We start from the raw sequence: 27,400 nt of genomic DNA on the forward strand, positions 1-27,400 counted from the left end.
TTTTGTTCTTTTTCTTTCCCTTTAGGCTATGGGAGCCTGAGGGCTTTTAAACTATAAATAGGCTTCTTTGCTTAATTCCTCACTCCTGACCAAGAGATAAAGCAGGGTGGGGCAGAGAAAACCCATTGGTTATGCAAAGAGACTCTCACAGCCCCACCAAGGTATAGATCTTCTCCTGAGTTTCCTCTTTAGTTCTCTGCCCCTGGTGTCAGTACAAAGCCTCCTCCCTGCTGCTCCAGCTTCTGAGGGCAGTAGCAATGGAGATTCACAGTTGCATTTGGTGAGTCTTAGGGGTGTCCTCTCCTCCCTTCAGCTGTCTTTTTGTTGGTGAAACAGATTGGAGGTGGTGTCTCAACTAGTAAACTGCCGGATTGTTACCAGCCACTTAATCTCTCCCTAGGCTCCTCTCTGCCCATGAGTCACATGTATTTGCACTCACTGGTGATTTGGTGGGTTCCTGAAGTCATTCTAGTCCTATCCTGTTGCAGTCCCAGATGATGTCCTTTGGTATTCCTAGTTGACCCAGGAGAGGAGAGGAGAGTAGACAAGAGGAGAGAAACACCTTTTGTATTTAAAAATTTTTTTATTAAAGGACTAAACTAGTTCTTCAAATGTGCTGGAAAGGAACTTTTCATCTTATTGGTTTCATCACTGAGTTGGACAAAATCTTTGACATGTGTTCAGCTCATAAGATGACTTGGCCAAGACCAGGTGATAGCACACTGAGTAGTGTGCACACTTTACTATGTGCAAGAGGACCTGGGTTTGGAATCCCTACAGACCATATGGGAACACCATTCAGAGGGGGAGCTCCACAAGTGGTAGAGTCTCTCTGTCTCTGTCTGTCTTACTCTCTACCTGAAGAGAAATACAGAGAGAATAAAGCCCCAGTAAAAATCCTGGTAGGAAAAATAAAGATGGGGTGAACCCACAAGTCCCCAGTGCCCTAAAAATTGGTTTCTAACTGAAAGGATGTGTCCTGAGGGCACAGTCCTGAAAGTCACAGTCTCCTGTTTTTAGTTTCTGAACATAATACTCTGGCACCACCTATCAGAGGAACTTTGAGAAATCAACAATGGATCTCAAGTCAATATGAGCCATCTTACTCAAGCTCTGACCTGCCCACATATCACATGGGGCTCTGGTGAGAGAAGAGTATGATTCAGAAGGTCTGCGGAGGGACGTTAGCTCTACAGTTAGAACTTGCCCTTGACCACCATTGATGATGATCAGCTGGGTCTTCCCTTTAAGTAGCAAGAGCTTAGCCCAGTACTCTGGTCTTTAGCACTGTCTGTGGGAATCTCTCTCTCTTTTTTGCCTCCAGTTTTATTGCTGGGGCTCAGCACCCACACTATGAGTCCACTGCTCCTGGAGGATATCTTTTCTCCATTGTTTTTGTTGCTGTTATTGTTGTTGTTGTTGGATAGGACAGAGAGAAATTGAGAGAGAAGGGGAAAATAGAGAAGGGCAGAGAAAGATAGACACCTGCAGACCTGCTTCACCGCTTGTGAAGCAACCCCCTGCAGGTGGGAATCTGGGGGCTGGAACCAGGATGCTTGCACAGGTCCTTGCACTTGGCGCCATGTGCGCATAACCCACTGCGCTACTGCCCGACCCCCGGAATCCCTTTTCTAATACATGAATGGAGTAAGATCACAGGGAGAGGATGGTGCTTGGTTAAGTAATTTTCTCATACCTGCTGGATTTCAGGCATAATGGCAGGGTGGCGGGAGGGAAAGAAGGGGGCTGGCCTCTCCACTTAGGAAGAGCTCGTGCCACAGTAACACAGCTTCTGAGGGATGGGCAGACCAAAGCAAGGAAGACTTTCTACCGCTGGTCAGTCCTGGAGAAGCAAGTGTTTCTGATCGGATGCAAAGGCCCTGAGGCACACCTAGGGTGCTGGAGGAACACGGTGAAGCTAGTGTACCCAGAGTGCAATAACCAGAGAGACAGCAGAGGGAAGGTGAGGTCAGGTCTCAAAGATCACAGTGAGGATGTGCCTTTTACACAGAAGGACTTGGCACAGGTGACTGAACTGGGATTCGGAAGGATCCTCTGCACAGTGTGCGTGCAGCACAGACTCTCTGAGGTGCTGGGGTGTGGACCCTACCTTGAGTCTGGTTTACTGAGGCTCAGGTGAGCATGGGGATCCGCATCTTGGAATTCTGCAGCCCTCACTTGGTGACTGGGTTTGGAAACCCTGGTGAATAAACGAATTTGTCAACAAACAAGGAGCCACCCCTTACTAGTATTTTAGGCATAGGGCCTGTCCTTGCAGCAGGTTTGTCAATCATCTTTAGTTTCATGCCACCTTTAGGTTATTAATAATGTTTTAATAGATTTTAAATGCTCAGCTGTTTATCGTATGTAGTACTGTAATAAAATTAGAGGAAATCAATTGTACTGTGGAATGCAGGATAAAGTACAAATAGAGACAAAAAGTGCTACAATAGTGTATACTGACTAGCTGCAGGAGTGAGACTGAAACGGAGGGAGGTGATGTGAGAGGAGATGCTTGAAGCTGAGCCACTGCTCTGCAGTCATCCAAGACCAGAGTCCTCAGACATTGCCACAGTACCCGCTCATCGAAGAGATAGCTGGTCACAACTCTAATCGGTGGATACAAGTCACTAAATACTTGAGACTGCAATGCTTGATGCACTGTGCCACCTCCTTCTGGATGTAGCTCACTAAATGAAGACTAGCTGCACTTCTTGTATTGGGTTAAAGGGAAAGTCATGACACACTTTTCTATGTTTTTCTATGCAAAAATGCATCATGATCTTCCATCAATCCAATAGTCTAGAGACCCAGCACCACTCCTTGCATAACTCCACAGTCATAAACACACAATCTTCTGTGTAAATCACTCCAGTTCGCAAGAATGCATTATAAATAACAATCCTTGGAGGTATGTAACAGCATAGTCCTACAGGGTCCACCCTTGAAGACACCCCAATTTATTCTACAAGAAAGACAGTGCCCATATCCCCTGGCTGGTAAGAATTTTTTATTTTATTTTTTAATTTTATCAATGATTTTAAAAATTATGAGATAACAGGGTAGACTTCCACATCATTCCCACCGCCAGAATTCCTCCACTCCCTCCATTGGAACCTAAAGTGATTCTCCCAGGGTCACAGATATGGAATATATATATATATATATATTTCCCCCTGTGATCCTGCCTTCTCTTCCTTTCTAAGTCATAGTACACATATTACTACTTCCGAATGTCCTTCCCCTTTTCCTCTTATCTCTCCAAATCCTGGAATTGGAGATCAGAGCTCTCTGGTCATCTTTCCCTATCAGCACAAGCCTATGTCCTTGAACACTTCATGATCCCAAGTTATGAGATGTCCTCAGAGAGCTGGAACAGAGGTTCACAGCTCCTGCAACTAGGAAGTGTTAGAGGCAGTAACTCTAAAATAGTTATAGTTGCTTTTTAAGTTTGAGTTTTAAGAATAGTTTAAATATAGTTGCTTTTTGCCTTCCTGACCAGTGAGGTGGAAAATTCCTTGCCCTTTTCCCCTCGACAGAACCTGAGAGGCCATCAATTATTTTGACAGACCCTGCAGCGAGCAGGACTCATCATGACCTCTGCAACAGAATACTGTTACCAGACAGTTAAAAATGGCCTGACAAATGATGACCTGATAGATTGCAAACAGATGGTCGGTGGTCCCAATAAAGAACAAAAAAATGTGGTGACCCCCACTTTGGCAATGACCTATTGGTCTGGTGTGATATTTAGAAATAGCCCATGCTTTGCTCTGAATGGATCAGGTTTTTGCTAAGTTTGAAATGATTGGATATAGGCAGATAAGGTGATGTGTTCCCCCTCCCTGAGTGTAGTCTGAATTCCTATAAATTGTATGGTTTGAGCTTTGTTCAGGGTCGAGCTTGGTAGACTGACACCAGTCACCATCTCGGCCCGGATTGCAATTCGTGAATAAACATCTTTTGCTTCCTTGCAGTGGATGGTGGTTTGATTTCGCTCTTTAACAGGAAGATGTAGTATGTGGTGAGTTATCAATGTTCTCATCCCCTGTGGGATTAAGTCTCCCATCAGCATCCAGATGTGCTCCAGGAATCTGCACCGCCCAGAGAGAGGTGAGGTTCTTATCTGGGTACTAAAGGGGTAGTGTAAGCAGATGGGAGGAGATGGTGTTAAATGAGGAATGGAGGGCTGGAGAAAAGGATCACACCTCTTCTCTGAGCCAACCTCCCAGTTCAAAGCCCAGGGTTGCTCCTAGCCACTCCCATAAAACAAACAAAAACCCAACTTGCTTCCTCTTCTGCAAAGCAGGAACCTTCAGGTGATGACTTCTCAGTGTGAGAAACACTAGCTCAGTGCATCCTCTTGCTCAGTCCTAAAGCAGCCAGACTTGTAATTCTTTCCTGAGGGCTAAGTCTGGCCCACATCTCCCCCAGGCACACGCTGGTAGTTTAGCTTGGTCCGGACCCAGCCCAGTAGCCCCCAGCCACACCTTCTCACAGCCTTCCTCCTGGTCCTTAAGCCTCTCCCCAGTGCTCTAGTCAGGTTTTCTGAGATGGCTGCCAATGTTCACCCTTCCAGGAACTATTCACTGCCACCCAGGGCTGGCTGTGTGAGAAGGAACAGACACGTTTCAGTAATGAGCAGCTCCAAAGCAGGACCCTAGGGTCCAACAAGATATTTGGAGAGACTGAGAATCAAACCCTTGGTGTGTCATGACAGATGCCAGCTAGATTTGGTATAGTGTTGACTTTGCCATATATACAAATGCCAAATCATTATGTCGTATATCTGAAGTGAATATACCATTTTCTTGAATGGATCTCATTAAAAAAAAATATTGACTCCCTCTAGTGATCAGGGAGGGGGGCTCAATAGTCAAGTGCATTTCTTGCATGTGCATGACACTAGGATACGGGGCTTGGTCCCAGCAATCACAAATGCAGATACAAAGTGGTGCTCTGGTTTTGGTCTCTCCTTCTCATTCTAAATAGGTAAGTGTGTAATGGCACAGTGAGTGCAAAACACTGAACTCACAAGCACCAAGTATTGCATTTAGTCCCCAAAATCATGTGTCAGAGTGATGCTCTGGTTCTCTCTTTCAAATAAAATACTTAAATATGTAAATAAATAAGTCTTTTTATTAAACTTTATTTATTTATTTTATTTGATAGGACAGAGAGAAATTTAGAGGGATCCCTACATTTAGGGGGATAGACAGGGAGAAAGACAGCTGCAGTATTGCTTCACTGTTTGTGAAGCTTTCCCCCTGCAGGTGGGGACCGGGGGCTTGAACCCAGGTCCTTATGTACTGTAATATGTACACTTAACCAGATGCATCACTGCCCAGCTCCTAAATAATCTTTACACACACCCTCTAGCTACATATAGCTCACTGTCTATATTACCAGAATTCTGTATTCCAGGAAACTTTTACCCAGGAGGTTAAAATTATAAATCCTTTTATTATTTATCTTGGGAATTTTCTCAAAGAACCACTTAGAGGAGTATCAGACTGTTCAGCTCCTCAGTAAATTGCAATAAAAAGAGGGTTTAAGCCTTAAGACACTTCGAGTCCCTCGTCTCAAAATGATCCTTTGCTATGTCTAATCAACCTTTAACTGTACATGACTTTTACCCACTCCAACGCAAGCCTTCCATCCTAGGCATTGAAAGCCCCACCTGAGACCAGACTCCCACATCTCCTAATAATGGTGCCTCTGTGCTCTCCACATTGACGCCAGTGAGCAGAGTTCTCACCTCCACAAAGGCTTAGCTCCTGCATCATCTGATGACATTTCTGGTGAGCCAATACTCACCAAGAAACAGCAGAATCCTTCGACCTCTGGGGTGGGGTGGGAAGCCACCCCAAGTTCAGGCTGACTCACAAGAGACAAGTATGGCACGACCCCCAAACAGAAGAAACAGTTTCATGTGAGTTCCAGAATGGCTCTTGGAGGGTAGGGGATCTTCCCAGGCAGCCCCTCAGCTTCACAGGCAGGAAACAGGGCCTTGCAGAAGGAAAGGGGTTTGTCCAGTTCACAGAACTAAATGAATTAACATTGGTGAAGTGCTTAGGCACCGCCTGGTGTCCATTAAGCTCTCTAAATGCTTAAGTAAAAGGAATGGAGCATCTGTCCTAAAAAACTCAGATTTAACTTTGAACCCAGAAACAGATTGGCTTGAGTCAGGACACCTGGAAGTTTTGTTAAAATTCAGCGCTGGGCTCTCCCCCACTGTTTGATTCTGTAAGTTTGGGGCGGGGCTGAGAAACTGCATGTCTAATCAACTCCCTGGTAATGCCACCGCAGCTGCTGTTTCTCTTTAAGAACCACTATCACGAGCGAGGGAATTGCTAAGGGTATAGTTTCTGGCATCAAGAGGGGGAAACTCAGAGGTGAATAGCTCTCCCCCAGGCTGATGTTAGAGGCTCCGCAGCAGCATAGCCCCAGAGTGTGCACTGGCCCTGCTGGGCTGCAGGCTGGACCATCTGTGACTAGCCCGGGTAGCAGCCCAGCCTGGCTTGCTCCGCCTCATGCTTTCGGTAAGGGGCACAGGCCCTCCTCTTTGCAGGTGGGTGGAGTGGATCGCAGACTATAGGAGGTCTGTCAGATGAGGCTGAATCAAGCATCAACCAGGCAGGTGAAACCAACACTTTTTTATTGCAGACTGAAGCTAACACTGTAGGCTCTTATGGGGAGGTGGGGTGGGGGGCTTCTCTGACTACCCACATTTTCCCAGAGAAGCAAAAGCAAATTCTCTAAGCGTCCAGAAACAAGGCCTTCAAAGGGCCTACAGGGAGGAGCTGGGGATACAGGAGACTTGGCATGCAGAGATGACCCAGAGAAGCCAGGGGCCAGGCAAATCCAAGCCTCTCCTGTCGACTCCGGTCACTCACTTTGTTGGAAGAACTACAGACTCTGAAAAGAACCAAGAGGTCCAGAGTGCCTGAGGAGGTTGACTTGGAGTGGGAGGGATGAACATATGCCAGACTTGGCCCTGATGCTGGCAGAGAGAGAGAGAGAGAGAGAGAGAGAGCTGAGATAACCTTTACCCTCCTCCCCAAGGATATTCCCAGGGTCACCCCTAGGGCCTTACTTCTCAGACCATAAAGCAATTGTAGAAACTGCTTGGGGATCTTGTTAAAATGCAAGACCTGTTTGCAGATGTCTAGAGGGATTCTGATTCCAGAGGGTGGGGCCTGGGCATCTGCGTTTCTAGCATGAGCCCATGGGTGAAGCTGCTGGCTTACAGACCACAATTCGAATTATACGATTCTGGCCACATGATGCTTTCATATCAGAAAAGCACACTTCTTCGTTGACAAGGAAGACCCCCACCTCAGCACAAAGAGTAGATGGGGCCAGGCCTTGGAGATCAGGTCTCGTGATGTCCTAATGCTGAAAGCCCTTTCCTAGAGTTGGGCCAGCTATTCCTCAGGTGGTGTGCAGAGTGAGAGACCTACTCGGTGGTGGATCAGCAATGGCCCTAACTATCTGTCCCTTGCTGAGATGGGAGGCCTGGGTAGGGGCAGGCCCCAGGGCTGGGGAGCAGGGATGAACTTGGGAGCACACTGAGGAAAGGTCACTGCTCAGAGCCATGATCTGGGCCCTTGACATTAAGTCCGAGGAGTAGAGGAGTAGCCACAAGCCTATGACATAGGGTTGAATGGCATTGCTGACCCCAGGTACAGGGATCTCAGGTGTCTTCCATGGACACAAGTTCAAGTTCAAGATGAGGTGGGGTCTGGGCTGTAAGTGTTTGCCTCAGAGATTAGGAGAAGCTGGGCAGCAGATAGCAGGGGGATCAGGGTCAGGGCTTCTCCTAACTAGAGGTGCATTTAGTGGGAAGAGCTCTAGGCACTGTCCGGGTAGGGGTCCAGTTGTTCTAGTGCACTAGAACTGTCCCAGATGTTAGCAGTGACAGTCCCATCTCCCAGGAAACTCATTACTCAGGAAAACAGGGGCAGCTGCTCACCCTACTGCCTTGTACTCCAGGTCCAGGTTGAGGGCCCAGCAGTGACTAAGCTGTCTGTCAGGGGTTTGGGGTGGTGGTCTGGGAGTCCGCCAGCTACACACCCAGTCATCCATAGTGCCCAGTGCCCCCAGTGCCCCAGCTCCTGACAAGGCAGCCAGTGTGATGCCAAAGGAGACTTGATAAGTGTGGCTACCTACTGATAGTTACCTTGGACCAGGTCTGCAGATGCACACAGTTTTTGTCTTTCTCTTTGGGTCACCTCTCCCAAAGCTCAAGGGGTAATTCCAGCACACTTGGTTTTATCTGAAGGAGGTGGTGGTGGGAGAAGCAGAGGAAGAGCTTCTTACCCACTGTTTTCTCAATTTTAAGCTAGGACAGAGTCAACTTGATTTGTTTCCTGGTTTCCCAACCTGCTGTGCTTCAGGTTCCCAGATAAAATTTCCCAGCCCGGCTGCAGCCTGGGCAACTTTCCCTGCTGCTTCCTGCAAAAGCTGGTTCCTACTGCCAACTCAGGAACCCACGGGGCTGGGAATGAGGTGATCCCGGGAAGGGCTTCAACCTGGTTGGCTGGGTCTCAGAAAGCAATAAACAGATGCAGATGGTCTTCTGTTCTTCTCAAGGCAGCAACTGGCTCTCAGCAGAGAACAAGGTCTCCTGCCCACAGAGGCCTAGAAAACACTCCGTGATTGTTGTTCAGAAGATGCCTGCTGACATCATAACTTGGAGGAAAGGACTAAAACCTTCCATGGAACTAAAGAAAGTGAAGGTATCACACCATTACCCTTTCCCTAAATATCAAGGGTAAGAGAGAGATGGTGGGAGTCTGCACACGTTTGCACAGAAGTTATGACCGTCCAGAGCTGCACCCCAGCAGTACACCACCTCCCTCCCTCTGGGCCTCCCAGGCCCACTGTGGCTCTAAGCTATCTGTCTTGGGCCAGCTGCACACCCCACCTGCCCCGCTGCATGCTGGGTGAGCTTGAGGGAGGCCTAAGGTGGAGGGGCTCGTGCACCCTCTGGCGACATAAGCATCTCAAACTTGATGAGCGGTGGGGCGATGACGCGCACTTCGGCATTCAGTGGGTTGAAGCGGAGATTGACGCTGCGCAGGGTGGGCATGGTGGCCAGCTTCTCCACGGGCACATCTGTGGGGGCGAGAGGCAGAGAAGACAGTGAAGGAGCAGGAAGGTGTCGATACCATCTGCTGGGGAGGCCAGTGCACATGGTGGGAAGGAGCTCTCATCACATGGGCGCAACTCCTGACACCCAACCTTGTGTGAGCCCATGGGGGTCCTCCAGGGAATTAACCATATACAGGAAAGCAGCCAAAAGAAAGTAGCACTATGGGAGTCGGGCGGTAGCGCAGCGGGTTAAGCGCACATGGCACAAAGTGCAAGGACCGGCATGAGGATCGCAGTTCAAGCTCCCGGCTCCCCACCTGCAGTGGAGTCACTTCACAGGTGGTGAAGCAGGTCTGCAGGTGTCTCTCTTTCTCTCCCCGTCTCCCCCTCCTCTCTCCATTTCTCTCTGTCCTAACAACAATGACTACATCAATAACAACAACAATAAAAAACAAGGGCAACAGAAGGGAATAAATAAATAAAAATGAGTAGCTTTACATAGGATTACCAGCTTTCCCAGACCAGGGTAGAACTGCAAGCACGCGCTTAAATAAATACTTGGGCACAGATGTTCACAGCAGCACTGTCCCCACAGCCAAGTGCCCATCAGTGGATGAATAGGAAAGACAAAGGGAGGCAGAGTCGAACAGTGGCATATTAATCAGCATCAAAAAGAATACCGTGCTGGAGGAGAGAAGTCAGACAGGAAAGATCACACATATTGTATGAAATCGCCATAATAGGCACGTCCATAAAGACAGATCAGGCCTGTGAGAATGGGAGCGTGATGGCTTGTTCGGCACATCTTCTCCTCTGTAATGACAACCCATTTTCAAACTAGAGAGAAGTGATGATTCCAGGACATCATTAATGTACTAGATACGACTGAACTGCACAGGAAAATGACTGCTTTTCTATTATGTGAGTTTTGTCTCAAAGAAGAAAGGCAGCAGTCTGAGCGGTGGGACTTTGCATGCATGAGGCCCTGAGCTCAACCCCCAGCAATACATATACTGAAGCAGTGATCTGGCCTTTGACAAAATTAAAAAATAAAAATAAACAAGCCATAAGGCAGTGGTTGTATTAACATGATAATATTTTACAGTTTCTTCTAATTTTTTATATTTATTTGTTTATTTTCCCTTTTGTTGTCTTTGTGTTTATTGTTGTTGTAGTTGTTATTGATGTCCTCGTTGTTAGATAGGACAGAGAGAAATGGAGGGAGAGGGAGAGAAAGACAGACACCTGCAGACCTGCTTCACCGTGAAGCGACTCCCCTGCAGGTGGGGAGCCAGGGGCTCGAACTGGGATCCTCACGCCGGTCCTTGCGCTTTGCGCCACGTGTGCTTAATCCGCTGTGCTACTGCCAGACTCCCCAGTTCCTTCTCATTAAACTTGAGGTCTTTGGTTCCAGTTTCTTCGTGTGTGAAATAGGGGTGTAATAAAAGCACTTCTTCAAGGGGGGGGGTTGTTATAAGGATCAGAGGATTTTACATAAAGTATTCAGAGCAGAAGCTGGACATACAGGAGTAGGTGGGCTGATAACCAGGAGTCAATGTTTCAACATACAGGCCCACCGGGCTCAGCTGCCTTGGATATAAGCTCTGACTGGGCAGAAGCTCTGGCTGCATCCATCCTGCTCTGACCTAATGCTTGAAGCAGCTCAGATTCTGTATGGCCTTCTACACCCCCCACAGCCAATGACATCTGGTTATGAGCACACATTACAGTGCACAAGGACCCAGGTTTAAGCCCCTGGACCCCACCTGTAGGGGCAAAGCTTCACGAGTGGTGAAGCAGGGCTGCAAGTGTCTCTCTATCTCTTTACCTCTCTACCTCCCTCTCCCCTCTCAATTTCTTTCTGTCTCTACCCAATAATAAATAAAATTTTTAAAAAGAATACTAAAAAGAAAAGAAAGAAACCACAACACCAAAATTTCCTTTACTGTTGTGGGGGCTGGACTCGAGCGTGGGTCCCCTATATGGCAAAGCAGCATGCTATTCAAGTGAGCTATTTGACTGGCCCAAGGCTTTTTGTCTTTTTTGTTCTGTTTTTAATATCTGACCACATCACCACATAGTATAAATGCTTATGCAAATATTATTGTGCTATAGATTGCATTCTACTTACTCACCAAGGAGCACTCACTTATTATTTTAATATAAATGGACATATAATAACATGTTAGATACATTTTGTTGTTTTATCTTTTTTCCATTAAAAATTAGACTTTATTGAATATAACAAAGAAGTTGAGAGAGAGGGAGAGGGAGAGAGGGAGAGAAAGAGCAAGAACCTGCTGCACTGCTTCACCACTTGTGAAACTTTCCCCCTGCAGGTGGGGAGCTGGGGGCTCCAACCGGGATCACTCCGCTGGTCCTTGTGCTTCACGCCATGTGCGCTTAACCTGCTGCACTACTGCCTGGTCCCTCTTATTTAAAAAATGTATTATCTTTATTTATTGGGTAGAGACAGCCTGAGATCAAAAGGATGGGGGTAGTAGAGAGGGAGAGAGAAAGAGACACCTGCAGCACTGCTTCATCACTTGCAAAGCTTTCCTCCTGAAGATGGGGGCCGGGAGATCAAACCTGGGTCCTTGCACACTGTAACGTGTGCACCCAACCAGCTGTACCATCACCTGCTCTCCCCCTTTTCATTTTTAATGAAAAGACCAAAACACTGTTCCACTACCCATGGAGTCCCAGAAATTGGTGCCAGAGATTGAACCCAAAGCCTCACAGATGGAAGGCATATGCATTTTCCCACCACGTCACCTCCCTGATCCTTACAGCTTTGGCTTTCTTTATTTTGTCATTTATGGACTGACGTTTTGGAGAATATCTCTAACACTATTCCTGCCTATCTAATAAAGTTCCTCTTTTTGTGTTTACCTGGTGGTTCTTTATTCATAATTTAAATCCCACTGACTTAGGACAATTCCTCATATGCAGCTGTCACTCAGATCTATGAAGCACTTCCATATTCAGCTCTCCCCATAGCTATGAGAGTAGAATATACAGGAATTCTTCTGACCACTTGCCAGGTGAGGCAACAAAGGCTCCGGAAAGACAGGTGCTCAGCTACTAAGCATCAGAGTCTGGGCCCTGCTTTGCAGCCCAGTGGGGTTTCAGAGGGGTGAGAGAGAAAGCAACTCAAAGGTCATCCACCTGTACCAACAGACAACTCAGCATCTCTGGGAGCTCCCAGTGGCCTCTTCTCTGAAGGGCTGTCAGTCTAACATGTTCTCAGCAAGGTGGGAGTTGAAGGGATTTGGGCCTTTCAGATCTCTCTTGGGTGAAGTCTTCTTACGGGTGCTGGGTTTTGTTTAAGCGGTGTGTGTTGGAAGCTTGCTGACTTAACAATCTTTAGGCTTTGTAATACTAGTGGCCATATGAGTTGAGTACTGTTAGGATGTTCATTTTATAGATGAGGAAAGTGAAGTGCAGAGAGGTGAGATTGACTTGCCCAAGGCCACGCAGGCAGGAAACACTGAAGCCAGGACACAGAACTAGGCCAGCTGGCTTCAGGGTGTGTGTTCTACATGCCACTCCCCAAACAACATTGTTGCCTGCCATGTCCCCTCCCTGCACTGTGAGAACCCTCCAGAGGATTCTTAGTACTGGGAGACAGCAAACAGCCTCCTTGCAGGGCTCCCTGGGCCTGACTCTCCCTCCCCAGGATATTCAGTCCTCTGAGCCAGTCAGGGGTCACAGGGCAGGCAGGAGGGGCAGAATCTCTGAACCACCTGAAGTTCCCCATGGCAACCATTTCTTTACTGATCTGTCCTGAGTGAAAGGATTTCCTGGAGATGGTCTTAGATTGTTTCCAAAGTCTTCCCTACCTCCTTGTTCTGCCCTGGGTCACAGTGCAGAATAAACCTGTCCTATCTTGTCCATAACACTTCTGAACCTTGTCAACTCTTCCAGGCTTATGCCTCTAGGTCCTCCACTGTGAGTGCTTCTGGGCACAGAGTGGGTGGGAGAGGTAGTTAAGATGCTGAGCAGAAAACCTTGGAGTCAGAAAGATCAAACTAGCTTCAGCGACTGTGTAGCCCGAGGCAGGACATCTAAGCCTCCGGCTTTCTCACCTGTGGAGTGAGGCTCATCCTGCCCACCTTTGGGCGGAGGCATGACAGCCCGTGCCACGTAGCAACACATACTCAGCAAGGGCAGGACCCCCTGCTCCCTGTCAGACTTCTGGTACCTGCACCAAGCACACCAGGGCACCACTGGGGATCCTTTAGGGCAGAGCATGCAGAGGTGACACTGAGAATAGTAACATGACTGGCCACTGAGACATGGGCTGAAGATCCCACGAGCAGGGAAGAGGGGTCCTTGAAATGGCTCCTTGCCACTACTCACAGGTCAGAGTCCGGCCATGGCTCTGACAGCTGCTGAGAGAAGCCACAGGGAGGTGGCTGTGGCACTGATTTTCACGGGCTGCCAGCAAGGGGCTGTATACAGACACCAGAGGCTCATCAGAACTGGGAGGACCTGTGGAGTTGAGAAGCTGGACACAACAAGAGGAAGCAACTCTGAGCAGGAGGGCAGCTGGGCTGATGCTGAGACAAAGGAGAAGCATCAAGACCTGCAGTGACAGGCAGGAGGAGCTGTTCTCTGGTTGCACCTCAGGGTGAGCAGTTTGGACCTCTGCTTGTTAACCGGGGCCTCGGGCTATGGCACCACACCCTACTCCCTCCCCCAGCCTCCTAGAGCACAGGGCACTGAAAGCAGAGTCTTCTGTTTGTTTCAGAATGCCCAGGGATGAATATCACACTTGGCATACACACTGGGTGGGACAAAAAGACATCTGGGCAGATGGAAGGAAGTCACTAGGCCAGGTCCCAAGCAAGATGACTGGCTACTTGCAATGCTTGGGGACAGTCAGCACCCCACCCCACCCCACCGTGAGAGGGAGGGACCACAGAAACAGCGCAGGGGCCCTGAGTCTAAGGCAAATTTAAAGGCTCAGATAGTGCAAGAGGCAGAGAGAGACAAAGCTGTTTAAAGAATGCAGTTTCCAGCAGACTCCAGACAGGGAAGGAAAAGCAAGATCAAGCAATCATCAGCCCTCACCCACCTCCGTCATTTTTTCTCATTTGGATGCTAATGTCATATTATATTGCCGCAGTCTGCTCCTGTGGTCCCTTACTGAATGAGGTTGCGGCTCCTGTGGGGGCTGAAGAAAGGGGCTGCCCACAGCAGTCCTCAGCTCTCCTGAGAGCTGGGTCCCATTCTCCCTATTAATAATGGCTGGGGAGAGAAAGGCTAATTACTTGGAAGCTCCCCCTTCTTCACAGAAGCAGTGCTTTGAAAGGGCCAATTGCAGGCAGCAGGCAGCTGTGTGGGCAGGGGAGGATGGCACCATCTCCACTGCCCTAGAAAAAGAACTGCCTCCCCGACACTGGGCTTCTAGGAGGAAAAGCTATTTTATAGGGCATTTAACTCTCCATGTGACACTGAGAAATTGAGGTCCCAGGATGTTTAGCGCATTGTCTAAAAGGGCCCAGCAAGGAAGCTGTTTCTGGGAACTGAGATTTGCGGGCCTGTGCCTGTTTCTCACAGTGACCTATTTTGCAGGTTAGGAATGAGCCCTGGATTCTGGGTGCTGACAAGACTCTAACTCAACTCCAGCTCCCCTCAACTTTCCTTTTTTTTCTTGAGTACTGGATATTGAACTCAGGGTCTCACACATGTGCTCTACTGCTGTGCCACCTCCCTGGCCCAACTTTTTGTTTGTATTTTGTAAGAGAAAGAGGGAGAAGTAGAGAGGGAGAAGGATGGAGAGGGAGAGGAGGATGGGAAGAAAGAAAGAGAGAGAACAGATAGATATCTCAAAACACTGCTCTATTATCCATTTTCTGCATTTCCACCTGTCTCTGTCCTTGGTGTTGGGGATTGAACCCATGGCCTCCTGCATGCAAGTCAGGTACTCTACAGTGGAACAACCTGCCTAATCTTTTCCCTGTATTTTTCCAACAAGGCTTCTGTTTGGTTTTCACTATGCACTTTTAGCAAGAATCCAGAGAAGCTGTCTTAGCTCGATTTCTTCACCCTCAACATCTGATTGCCTTCCATCCCTGCCAGCCTTTCCCAGGTGATGTTGGACAGCCCCGCAACACCTGTGAGGTTTGTCCAGCCAGAATCCCTCTTACCACCAATCTGTCCATCTTCTTTTAAGTTTTCTACCCACTGACCTCCCTCCTCCCTGTCTGCACCATGGCTATACGTACCAACTTTCCTGTGCTATATGTGGAGATGAGTCTGCTTCTGTACTGAGGTCTCCTTCCTCAATTGCAACAGCTGCAAATAAATTCTGGTTTCACTGTTTCAACTACTACTTAGCACTGGATTTGCTTGCTTGCTTTCCCCCTTCCTTTTTATTGCCACTAGGGTTATTGCTGGGACTTGGTGTCTACAGGATGAATCCTCTGCTCCTGAAGGCCATTTTTTACCTTTTTTGTTTGTTTGTTTTATTTGATAAGACAGAGAGAAATGGGGGGGGGGGAACACACATACACAACACACACACACACCTGTAGCCCTACTTCACTGCTCATGAAACACCCACCTGAGCAGATGGGGATCAGGGTCTTGAACCTAGTTTTATTTTCTTTTTAAGTATAGGACCAGTGAATGAATTTGGGGCCTCTTTCATGTGTGATACCACTGAGCAGCCTCCCAAGTCCAATTTCTTTTCACTTAGACACACACACACACAACACACACACACACACACACACACACACACACACACACACACACACACACACACACACACAGAGTAGAGATATCTCAGCACTGCTCCACCATCCACAGATCTTCTCTGTGGAATTGAGGCTTTAGTCTAAGACCTTCCACATGGTAATGTATGTATTCCACCTCTCTCAGGTCTTCTGATTTTTATTTGACAGTAACCCAGGATCCATAAACCAGTAAGTGGTGGAGAAAGGACAGTTCCTGATCCTGATCCATGTGCTTGAACCACAACAAAGATAGCAAGGCCAAGGCTAAGGTCAGATTCAGTGTTTCCCCTACTGGCTGCTCAGCTCCTAGGTCATCATGATAGGCAGTTTTTTGTTTGTTTGTTTGTTTGTTTCCCCACCAAAGTTATTACTTGGACTTGATGACTGCACAAAGAATCCATTGCTCCTTTTTCTTCTTTCTCTTTCTCTCTTTTTTATTTGATAGGAAAGAGAAATTGAGAGGGGAGGGTGAGACAAGAAAGGAGAGAAAAAGACCTGAAGCACTACTTCACCTCTCATGAAGCCGGTGGGGACCAGGAGTTTGAACCTGGGTCCTTGCGAATGGTAAAGTGTGTGTTCAATCAGGTGCACCACTGCCCAGCCCCTATGACAGGCAGTTTTTGTCAAGCAACTCACTAAAGGCTGGACCATGGTTGAGGGTGTCACAGTCTCACTGTTAATAAAGATGAGAGCTGAAACTCAGAGCTGCTCGAGTCCCCCATCTCCCTGCCTACCTGAAGGTCATGGATGTCTCACAGTCTCCAGGAAGGGCTGAGCTAGGGGGGTTGTCAAGGGCTTTTCTCACTCTGTGTAGGAGTATGTGAAAGCTTGGTAGAACTTAAGGGAGCTCTCCCATCCTTGGATGGAGGTCTGGAAAGACACCCCACTTGTCAGCCTCTCTCCTTATAGAGATGAGCCAAGAGGAAAAGTCTCCCAGACTCAGTTTCTCCTTGTTAGTCACTCAAGCTCACAGAATGCCTACTGCCTCTTATACTTAGTTCATTTTCTTGCTAGCAGACTAAGTGGCTGCTTGCTTCAAAGTTCATTCAAAGTTCACACATTCACTATAACTTCACCTTTTGATCATATAGGAGAACACACTCTATCATACACCCCGCAGTGAGACCCCATATTCTATTTCCTTGTGTCCTTTGATATCTGTGATTTACATCAAGCTTTGTTTTTCTTCTTCTCTACCTCACCATACTGGTTTAACCCCTATGCTTCTTTCAAATACCTTTGGATAATTAACTTGCCTGCATCATATAAACTAATTGTCTTGACCTTTATGTATCTCATCAATTCTTGTCATACCAACCCCCTACCATGGAGGCAAGCTGACATTAAGAAACCTGTAACTTCTGACATATGTGAAAAAATGTTCTTTGTTTAACTCAGTATAAAATCCTGTACCCATCTTCAAATAAATGGATGTTTGTACCAGAATATCTCCCAATGTCTCTTTCTAATTCATGTAGTCACTAGAACTGGTGAGGGAGGGTCAGAGGCTTACACAACCCCCCCCCCCCCCCGTTGGAGCCATTCCACGTGAGCACCAGCAACTCTGGACTTGGTGACTCCTCCATCCCTCAGCCAGAGAAGCCAGGGGCCTGCTGAGTCGCTGTCACCCTGAGATGTCCCTTCAGGTGAGATAGCAACACTGCCTGAGTCCTCAGCCTGTCGTTTCCAAATTTCACTCCACACTGGACTCTCCTGGGTCTACAGCAACCCCAGTCCTCCCGCTGTGACCAGTGATGGCCTTCACAAGCACACAGCAGTAATTACATCACTCTTTCCTCTGACTTACCAGTCTAAGTCTTTTGTTCGATGAGGGAAGGAAACAATCAGTGCTCTGGACCATCTCCTAGCCAGCAGAATTAGCAAACCACAATACCCGTCCTGGCAAGCAGCAAGCCCAAGAGGCCAGCTGTGGGTTTCCGGATACAACTGCAAGATCACTAGTGCTCATGGGAGCCTGACAGGACAGAAAGGTGACTGAAGGGAGAGGAAGAAGATATGAGCTAATCTGAATTTTGTAAAACTATTTTTTAAATATTTATTTATTTCCTTTTTGTTGCCCCTGTTGTTTTTATTGTTGTTGTAGTTATCATTGTTGTTGGTGTCATCATTGTTGGATAGGACAGAGAGAAATCGAGAAAGGAGGGGAAGACAGAGAGGGGGAGAGAAAGATAGACACCTGCAGACCTGCTTCACCATTTGTGAAGTGACTCCCCTGCAGGTGGGGAGCCGGGGGCTCGAACCGGGATCCTTATGCTGGTCCATGCACTTTGCGCCACGTGTGCTTAACCCGCTGCGCTACCGTCTGACTCCCTATTTTTTAAATTTTTTATTTTTTCTTATTTTTGATAGGACAGAGAGAAGCTGTAAGGGAGGGGAAACAGAGAGGGAGACTGGCAAAGAGATACCTGCAGCCCTGCTTCACTATTCATGAAGTTTCCTGCCTATAGGTGAGGACCAGGGGCTTGAATTCAATCAGGTGCATCACCACCCAGCCCCCAAGATGATTTGTAATTTGTGACTGGGGAAACTGAAACTTGGGCAAGTTATTTAATACAACCTTCCAAGGCTACATGGTGCATGGGTGGCTGGTGGTAAAAGAAGTCAGGTGTCTGGACTCTGCCATACCTGAAGAGAAGAGAACCTTGGCTCTTCCCCCTTTTCCTCACCACCCAGCAAGATGATTCTCCAATGTCAGCTCAAAGGTCACCTGCTCCATGGCCTGGATAAGGCATTGGACTCTCTGACATGAGGTCCTGAGTTTGATGCATGTGTCAGAGTGCTGCTCTGGCTCCTTTCTCTCTCTCTCTCTCTCTCTCTCTCTCTCTCCTTATCTCAATGAATACATTTTTGGGAGAAAAAAAGAGCACATTTTCTGTCACCTTCTTTGGTTCTCATGCAAATTTCCATAACCTTTATACCAGGTGTGCCTCAGGGTCACATTCTGCGACCTGTGAATATTTGTTTACCCCTGTAAGTGCAGTGCCAACAGAGTACCCACAGGGCACTCAGTCACTACTTACTGGATGGACGAAGATCCGAATATATGAATGAATGAATGAATGAATGACTTCTCTCCTGAACTAGATCCTAAGTTCCTTCAGGCTTCTAACCTCTCTGCACTAAGCACAACATAGAAGTACAATAAGCATCACTTGATTCAACAGCTCTGAGACTACAGGACACATAAGAGTGTGTCTTTTGCTGACTTCACTGCTTCTGTGCACACTGGCTAGTCAGGGTAAGACCTCTGCAGACCATGGTGGTGATAGGACACTGTCTCTTCAGCACTAATAGTCTAGCTGAGGGATGGAGGAAATACTGATCAGCAATGCCCTGTCATGTCAAGACAGTCATTGCTGATATTATATTTTCTTTTTAGAATGCATGTGTATTTATACTGTGAATACACACACGCACACACACACCACGCCTCTATTTCAAAACTGGCCTGCTAGAAACTACGTCATAATGTGCTTTTCCTGATGGCACATTGTACATATGCTATAAGGTGGCAAGTCGGTGAGATTCTTGTTTGCATCACAGTCCACAATCTGGGCAAGATAGCCTCTGCCTCTTTCCTATTGTTGGGTATTCAGACTGCTTCCATCTAATACAGATAGTGAGAGTCTGTAAGTCCACAAGGCCTTCTGGGGTTGCTTCACTTTTTTCAGTTTGTGACTGTAGACTGTAAGATGGGAAGCCCTAGGATTCTTTGGTGATGCCAAAATAATGTCCCCAGGAAATTGCTGGGGTACCCATAGCCCCCAAATATACAGTGGTAGTGATGGAATTCTGATTCAAAATCTAGTATTTTTGGAGTGACTAAGCCACTCAGTGGTGAAAGCCTTTGGCACCTGGACCCCCAACCTGAATTAGACCCCATGAATATTGGCACGGGATGGTCACAGTCCACTGCATCTGCCTGTCATCTCCTGAGGCTGCAGCAGTGATCACAGGCCCTGTCTGAGCCCCCTTGCTGTGCAAATGGGTCCAGTCCTCTTGCCTTGCAAACAGTCATGTCTAGCCCCCACTTACGTTTACAGAAGCTTACAGCAATCAATAATAGCACAGTCAGAATGGGCAGTAATTAGAGAAAATAACTTCCCTGAGGTCAGTTTGACCTCACCTCACTAATCACTACAACTATTTACTGGGAAACTTGTTTTGTGCCAGTAGGGCTGGCTAGATAACAGCAAGGTGATAAAAAATGATGATGGGGGCTAAGTCCCTGGGGGGAGGGGAGGTGGATGGACCATGGTGCACCTGGTAGAGCGCACATGTTACACTGAGCAAGGGCCAGGGTTCAAGTCCCCGGCCTCCACCTGCAGGAAGAAAGCTTCATGAGCAGCGAAGCAGTGCTGCAGGTATCTCTTTCTCTGTTTCCCCCTTCCCTCGCAATTTCTGTCTTTATCCAATAAATAAATAATTAAATATCTGAGAGGATAAATAGATCCCCCAAGGAAAAGAAAGATCATCTGGGAGAGTAGGAAGGGCCAGAGATCGAGGCCCTAACCTGGAACCTACCATCTAGTCTTAGGTGATCTCAGGTGAGCACCTTAACCTCTATGAACCTCAGCCTCTCTTCTTTCAGTCTTCTGCACCCCAGGGCCATAGGACAATAAGGCTCCTAAGGGGTGCAGAGCACAGCTATCAGACATGCCCGTCAGGAGGATAGAGAGCACAGGCCTAGAGAAGACCTTTGCATTCTTAAGTAGAACATGTGGGGAGTCCAGAGCAGAGGAGAAAAGCCCTTGCTGTCATTGTACCCCAGGCCCACCCGCAAAGTTAAGCTGATGAGCCTCAGAGGAGAACACTTGTGACAGCCTCCTCTTCCTTGCCTTTCTCAGGCCTCTGTCTGCTATGTGCTCAAAGCTGGATCAGAACAATTCTCTGCAGAAATAATGTGGTCTTCTTATTCTGCTCTGGACAATAAATAACTCCAATTGCCTGGCCCACGCCTGGTATTTATCTTCCTGGCCGACTGTGCCCAGCCCTCCTCCTTGCTGAAACCCTAGCTCTTCTTCTACCTCCCACCAGCACTTCAGCCTTTAGAAATCGGAGGTTACAGTCTCATCAGGTATGGTATGCAATTTTTGATGGAGAGGGAGTCCTGGCTTACTCAGAGGCTCTATCAAGAGCCCCAAACACTATCAAACCCTAAATCTACCAGCAGAGATTCTAATTTAATTGGCATGGGAACGGGCAAAAACAGGTGTTTTTTTAAGCTCCCCACATCATCTGAATGTACAGCAAATTGAACCCCTACACTACCAATTTCCCCAGAGAGAGCCTGCTGGAGATACCCCACAACACTTGCAACCGAGGGCCCTGCCCACCTGCCCCACCGTGGGAGGCAGAGCTGTCAGCATTGGGGCTGATTGCCTCTGCTGCCGGAGGATCCTGTCTCATTATCGGATACTGTTCCTCCTCCCCAGGGGAGTTTCCTTCCACCCTAGGGTATGTGCTTCAACTGTAACTTTTTGTGTGGCTTTCTAACTTATGTGCAAAAACTTCTCTCCCACTATGAAGCACCATCCTGAGTAGTTAAGACTTTGGAGTGAGACTGTCTGGTTCTGCCCAGAAGCGTGCTTTGGGCAAAGTTTTTTTTTTTTTTTAAACTTCCCCATGCCTCAGTTTCTCCACCTAGGTAGGAAGGGTAATAGTGCCTGCCTCACAATGGTTGTCATGAAGATTAAATAAGAGCAAACTTGAAAAACACTCAGAGAAGACTGCTGGTGTAACTGGACATGCAATAAGCCCCAGGCACAGGGGGGCATCTATCTCTGCCTCCAACACAGTGTCCAGCACACAGCAAGCAGCAAAATAGAAAAAGCAATGGCAACTGAAAAATGAAGGAACATTTCCCAGGGGCCCAAATCCACGCTCTTGCCCACACGAACTCTTATTCCCTGAATCTTGCCAGACTAAACCTTGAGGTGTAGAGCATGGAAGCAGCTCTTCAGCACTCTGGACAGCGGCAGGAAGGCCGGGAGACTAGCTGTGGGCGCAAGGAATATGTGTTTACAAGTGCCACAGACCTTTCTGGCTGCTTATCTGCCAGCAGCATCCAGGGCAGCTGACGGTGATGGTTAGTCAAGGCTTTACCACACACAGTGGTTGGCACACAGAATGTCATGTGGACAGAGACCAACTGTGTGAAGGATGTTCTACTCAGATGTTCTGCTTTCTAGTTCTCTCCAGGCGGTGCACATGGGCAGAAGCTACCAGCAGGCACCTCCTCCTTTCCTGCTAGTGTCAGGGGGCCATATCCACTATGCGCTAATTGCCGCTGAAGCCTGTTTGTTTATTTCTTGGCCTCTTCCTCAAGTGGTCCCACATCCAGCAAGTGCGTTCCGCACTATTTAATGATCTGTTCATGATAGATGCCGGTAGCTGTGATTGAGTGCTCTGCAGGCACTGGACAAGACTATGTGGAGAAGAGGGGCTTGAGTATGTGCTGTCTGCATACAGGGAGCTGCCAGCCCGCAGGGTAAGTCATCCTCCCCGGCACCATAATAGTCAGTGTTTGGGCTCAGAGCAAGATTCAGACTAGTGACAGCTAGCTGTGTTTTGGGGAAACAAACTTAATACCCAGTGAAGGGTCAGCTCCATTTGCCCCTAGTTGTATAGCTGGGCTTTCAGGCCCAGGTCCAAAGCAATAGAATAGCTTCAGGGGTTTGACTTTGTTTCCCCAAAGGGCCTCTGTCGATTAGTCAAACCCTTGCCAGACTTAATAGCTATACAATGTGACCACTCCCTCATCTCGGTCTTGAGGCTCTTCTCAGATCCTTCCCCCTCCTGATACCAGAGTGGGAATTGGAATGACTACTCCTCACCCACAAACCTATGCAGCACCATATGTGTGTACCTGGGTGAGGATAAGCGGATCTCAAGGGGACTGGGGGGTGTCACAATTCCACTGGTGGCTGGCCAATCAGAATCTTCCAGAAGAACAACTTTGGCAAGCCTTTCTCAGTTAGTAGAGCCCTGCTCTGGGTGCTATGACCCAGAACTCAGCTTCTGTGCAAGTATTTAAAAAATTTTTTTAATTTGCTTCCCCCCCACTTTTGTTGCCCTTGTTGTCTTATAGTTGTTGTAGTTATTGTTATTGATGTTGTCGTTACTGGATAGGACAGAGAGAATTGAGAGAGGAGGGGAAGACAGAGAGGGGAAGAGAAAGATAGACACCTGCAGGCCTGCTTTACCGCTTGTGAAGCGACTCCCCTGCAGGTGGGGAGCTGGGGGCTTGAACTGGGATCCTTATGCACATCCCTGTGCTTCGCGCGATGTGCCCATAACCCACTGTACTACTGCCCGACCCCTCTGTGCAAGGTCTCCTGCTCCCTTTGTCCTGGCCCTTAGTAAGTACAAAAAGAGATCCAGCAGGCTGGGTGGTTAAGGAGAATGGGGAGAATCTGAGCAGGCAGCAAGCAGACAGGATTCTGGGTAAGTTGTCTGACCAGAAGACCGGCAGGCACGGGAAGGGCACAGCGATGCCAGACTCTAGCTGCAAGGGACCGAAACGCCCATCCCCCAGCAGTGGGCAGGAATGGAGGCTGATAAGGGTCAGAAAACTGACGCAAGAGGACGCCTGCTCATGCTAATGATGTAAGTGGGCTTTCAAACCTCAGTCTTTTGGGCTACAAAATGCTTGAGAAGGCAAGGTATGGGGAAAGAATGAAACGTGGTCAAGGCTGAGTGGGGTTCCATGCAGAAGTTTCTGACCCCAGAGCAGGCACAGGCCAGCAGTGGAGGGGTCAGGCATGTCTACAGCAACACTGAGAAGGCTTCCTATCCATGCTGCAAGCTGCTTCCTAGGCCTAAGGGAAGGTCTTTTTTTTTTTTTTTTTTTTTTTTAATAATGAACTACAAGCCTATTGGATAAGAGGGGTACAATTCCCACCACTAGAATTCTCCACTCCACCCCCACCATTGGAAACTTTCCTATTCTTTATCCCTCTGGGGATATGGACCCAGGATCATTATGGGGTGCAGAAGGTGGAAGGTCTGCCTTCTGTGATTGCTTCTCTGCTGGACATGGGTGTTGGGAGGTCGATTCATACCCCCAACCTGTTTATGTCTTTCCCTAGTGGGGTAGGGCTCTGGAAAGGTGGGGTTCCAGGACACACTAGTGAGGTTGTCTGCCCAGAGAAGTCATGTTGGCATCATGGTAGCATCTGCAGTTTGGAAGGTCTTAAGGTCCAGGCACAGACAAATCAAGGTGCCCACACTAGTAAGCTGGGGAGACTTAGAGCCCTCCACACTGTCACTGTAGAACCTAAGTCCCTATAGGGGCAAAATTACTTGACATAGACCTATAAGACAGTGCTATCTGACAGTGATAAATTGAGTTAGACTAAATATCTCTTCCCCAATCTGTTTTTGCAAAACTTGCTTTGCTCAAACAGTAAATATAGCTATTATCTAAAACAAACAAGCAAAAAAAAAGTAGAAATACACACACACACATTTCCTGTTTGCCTTTCACCTGTTGTAAGCCATGCTCTAGGAGGAAATGCACAGTAAGTACATCATCACTTCAGAAATCACATGATCTCAAGGTCCTTATCCTATTAATCCTGAAACCCACCTCCTGTTTTTCAAGACACAGGTTAAGATAGAATTCCCTAGCCCCACTTTCTGCCAGTATAAGTATTTTCTCAAAAGGGAAAGGAAGGCAGGGAAATACAGCTGAGCACTGCTCTTACCATCCCTGCATTCCAGGCTATAAGAAAGCTTATCCTTCCCCTGCCCACCCCTTTCTTACAAAAACCAATGTAGTAAGTCTCTGACTTCCTGTTGCATGGGGCTCATGTCAGGCTTCAAAATGGTCTATTTCCTGAGACTCCCTGGTAGGAAGCAGTGTCCCTGTATAGCCTTGCAGTCATCTGGACAATTTCGCCTACAGGTTCAGCCCAACTGCTCCTTTCCTGCTAAGGTGACCACCAGTCGTGATACATATTCAGTCTTCTGCAAAGGGAAGCTGCTTGAATCAAAGACATCTATGGAGTGAGCTGCCCAACAGTATGGCTTATCTTAGTTTGCCATCCTGAACAGCCTCATCCCCAATCCTGGTAGGTAACCTCACTATACATACTTGTACCTCATTCATCTGTAGGTCACACAGGACTGTGGGTTTAAGAACCACCAAGGGAGGTCCATTTGGGTTAAAGTCTCAGTCTGGCTAGACCCTGGATTCAAATCCCAGGTCTTGGACTCTAGTCCCAAGAACTCTTTAGATCTGGGATCAGAGTTGCAAGAAACCCCTTGATTTTGGGTTAGAATCCCAAGAGTAAGATAATACAACAGGCTGGGAGGTAGTGCACCTGGTGGAGTACACACTTTACCATGCAAGAGGATCTGGGTTCAAGTCCCAGGTACCATGTGTAAGCACCATGCAAGGCACTAAAAGAAGTTCCGTGGGTGGTGGATCCATGTTGTGGTTTCTCTCCTCCTGCCACTTTTTATTGAAAGTAAAGGGGGAAAGTCTACCCAAAATAATGAGATCATGAATAATAGTAAAAAAAAAAAATACAAAGGTCAATCGTAGATTTACTCAGAATTCAGGTTGAGAATTTCAGGTGTGTCTTAGATTTAAAAACTGAAATTGTATATTGATGAATTTATAGTTTTGTAACTGTGCTGTATATTTGTCTTGCCTGTTTAACAGAAGGTGGTCACTTAGGAGTTGAACTTCCATGGTGACCATAGCAACAACTCACAGAATGGGATTTTCTTCTAATCATCTATAAACTAAATTATCTGTAAAACGATCTATGGTATATTGGCAGGACTAATTATAACTTGAGCAAGTTAATGAGGAGGCAAAAAGGGCACTAAAAGGAGGGGGGAAACAAAACTAGAACTTGTCCTTAAAATCCTCTGCTTGGGAGCTATTCCAGTGGTAGAGCACTGGACTTGCATGCCCTGGGATTCCAGGTTTGGCACTTGGCAGAACTGAGCAGTGCTTTTGTTCAAGCTTTCTTAGGCAATAAACAAATTTATCAGTTTAAAATTTTTCAGGCATCTCCTTTTCTGGTTGCAGCGCCGCGCGGTGAGGAGCTCTCTTTACGCCGGCAGCCAGGCCTTCCAAGGGTCCCTCCAGACCCTGTGGGTCTTCGGATGCAAGAAGTCCACCACCGCAGTGGAGCACTGCAAATGCGGCGACGGCCTCATCAAGGTGAAACGGCAGCAGCGGGAGATGATCCAGCTGCACACGCTGCGGTACAATCTCCTGGCACCTGTTCTGCTTCTGGGAAAGGAGCAGTTTGCTGGCGTGCACATCCGTGTCCGTGTGAAGGGCGTGGTCATGTAGCCCAGATTTATGCAATCCGTCAGTCCATCTCCAAAGCCCTGGTGGCCCATTACCAGAAATACATGGACTCCCAAGAAGGAGATCAAAGACATCCTCACCCAGAACCACCGGGCTGGTAGCTGACCCCCGCCGCTGAGAATCCAACAAACTCGGAGGTCCTGGAGCCCGTGCTCGCTACCATAAATCCTTCCGATAATCTCATTGTGGGGGTTGGGGTTTACCTTTATAATAAACAGTGGAGTCGAGAGCTTTAAAAAAAATCCTCAGGTATAATTTCATTGCAAAATGACCAGGTCTGCTTGGATATTTTACTAACGATGCTCTGTACTGAAGAACTGTTGGATAGTATGCCAGCTCCCCCTGGCTTCTGCTTAACCATATATGCCTATATAGGGATAGATTTAATCCCATTCAAAGCTTTGGTCTATTTACATAAATCACTTTTACATTTACATAAAGCACTCCCTCCAGGGCATTAGTGGTTCAGTGATAGGATTCTCGCCTGCTACGCCCCCTCCTCGTCACACTCTGATTTTCACCAGTCACTTTTCTCTCCACCCTCTCTATATCACATCCTGTTTCCACCTTACTTGGAGAGTATAAAAACAGCTGCTCTTCTGATTAAAGACACTTGGAAATTGCTTTCCGGCTCCGAGAGTTCCAGAGTGTATCTCCTGCGAAGTTAGTGCGGCAGGAGTTCCTGATCCCTCTCCCACGCAGCAGCCTAGATCTGCTCCAGTTGAGTTCTCTCCAACCCAGAGAGCACTAGTTTGGGAAGAAGTACCCTCAGGCTATCCCAGCAAAGAACTTCATTTCTGGTCCCTTCAGATAGTCCTCTGGAATGTAGTCTCCAGAACTGGTTACACTATAGCTATGAGCCTAGGAAGTACAAACAGATGACTGTTTTCTTCATATGGCCACAATAACCCCTCAAGTTGTGTGTGTGTGTTTGGGGGGAGGGGGAGATTTAGCTCAAGAATATGTTTTGCAATTAGAGTTATTTTGTGAAAAGATAAAAGACAAGAGAAGAAATTGGCTCTATCCAATATTTTATGTCCCTATGTTAAAATACAAACGTGTAAAGGAGGTATTAGATTATGTTTTGTTTTTTTAAGGCCTAGATTCTCAACCTGATTTGAATGGTAAATTATTGCTTTTATACTTGAATACTCCCTTCACTCCTCCTCACGAGGCACTGATCTTACTGCCCCTTCCAGGCATT

General features: G+C 47.5%; 2 protein-coding genes and 1 pseudogene across 13 annotated transcripts in view; 1 reads left to right on the forward strand and 2 right to left on the reverse strand.

Annotated features, from left to right (window-relative positions):
• The window catches only part of SAR1A (secretion associated Ras related GTPase 1A), a 140,902-nt gene extending 130,222 nt beyond the window's left edge, over nucleotides 1-10,680 (reverse strand). Inside the window, exon 1 of the mRNA XM_060199137.1 lies at nucleotides 10,667-10,680. The gene's annotated coding sequence lies outside the window, so the exon portion shown is untranslated. The remainder of the gene's footprint in view (nucleotides 1-10,666) is intronic.
• LRRC20 (leucine rich repeat containing 20) overlaps nucleotides 6,637-27,400 on the reverse strand; it is a 118,669-nt gene continuing 97,905 nt past the window's right edge. For 11 of the 12 annotated variants that reach the window (XM_060198914.1, XM_016188579.2, XM_016188578.2 and 8 more), the window contains one exon: nucleotides 6,637-9,120. In XM_060198914.1, coding sequence (XP_060054897.1) covers nucleotides 8,966-9,120 — 155 coding nt within the window. In that variant the 3' untranslated portion in view covers nucleotides 6,637-8,965. The remainder of the gene's footprint in view (nucleotides 9,121-27,400) is intronic. The other variant, XR_009551692.1, reaches the window with a different exon arrangement.
• On the forward strand, nucleotides 24,031-26,374 carry LOC103114479 (small ribosomal subunit protein uS9-like; annotated as a pseudogene).

Source organism: Erinaceus europaeus, chromosome 1 (assembly GCF_950295315.1).
Source record: "Erinaceus europaeus chromosome 1, mEriEur2.1, whole genome shotgun sequence".
Classification (NCBI taxonomy): Eukaryota; Metazoa; Chordata; class Mammalia; order Eulipotyphla; family Erinaceidae; genus Erinaceus; species Erinaceus europaeus.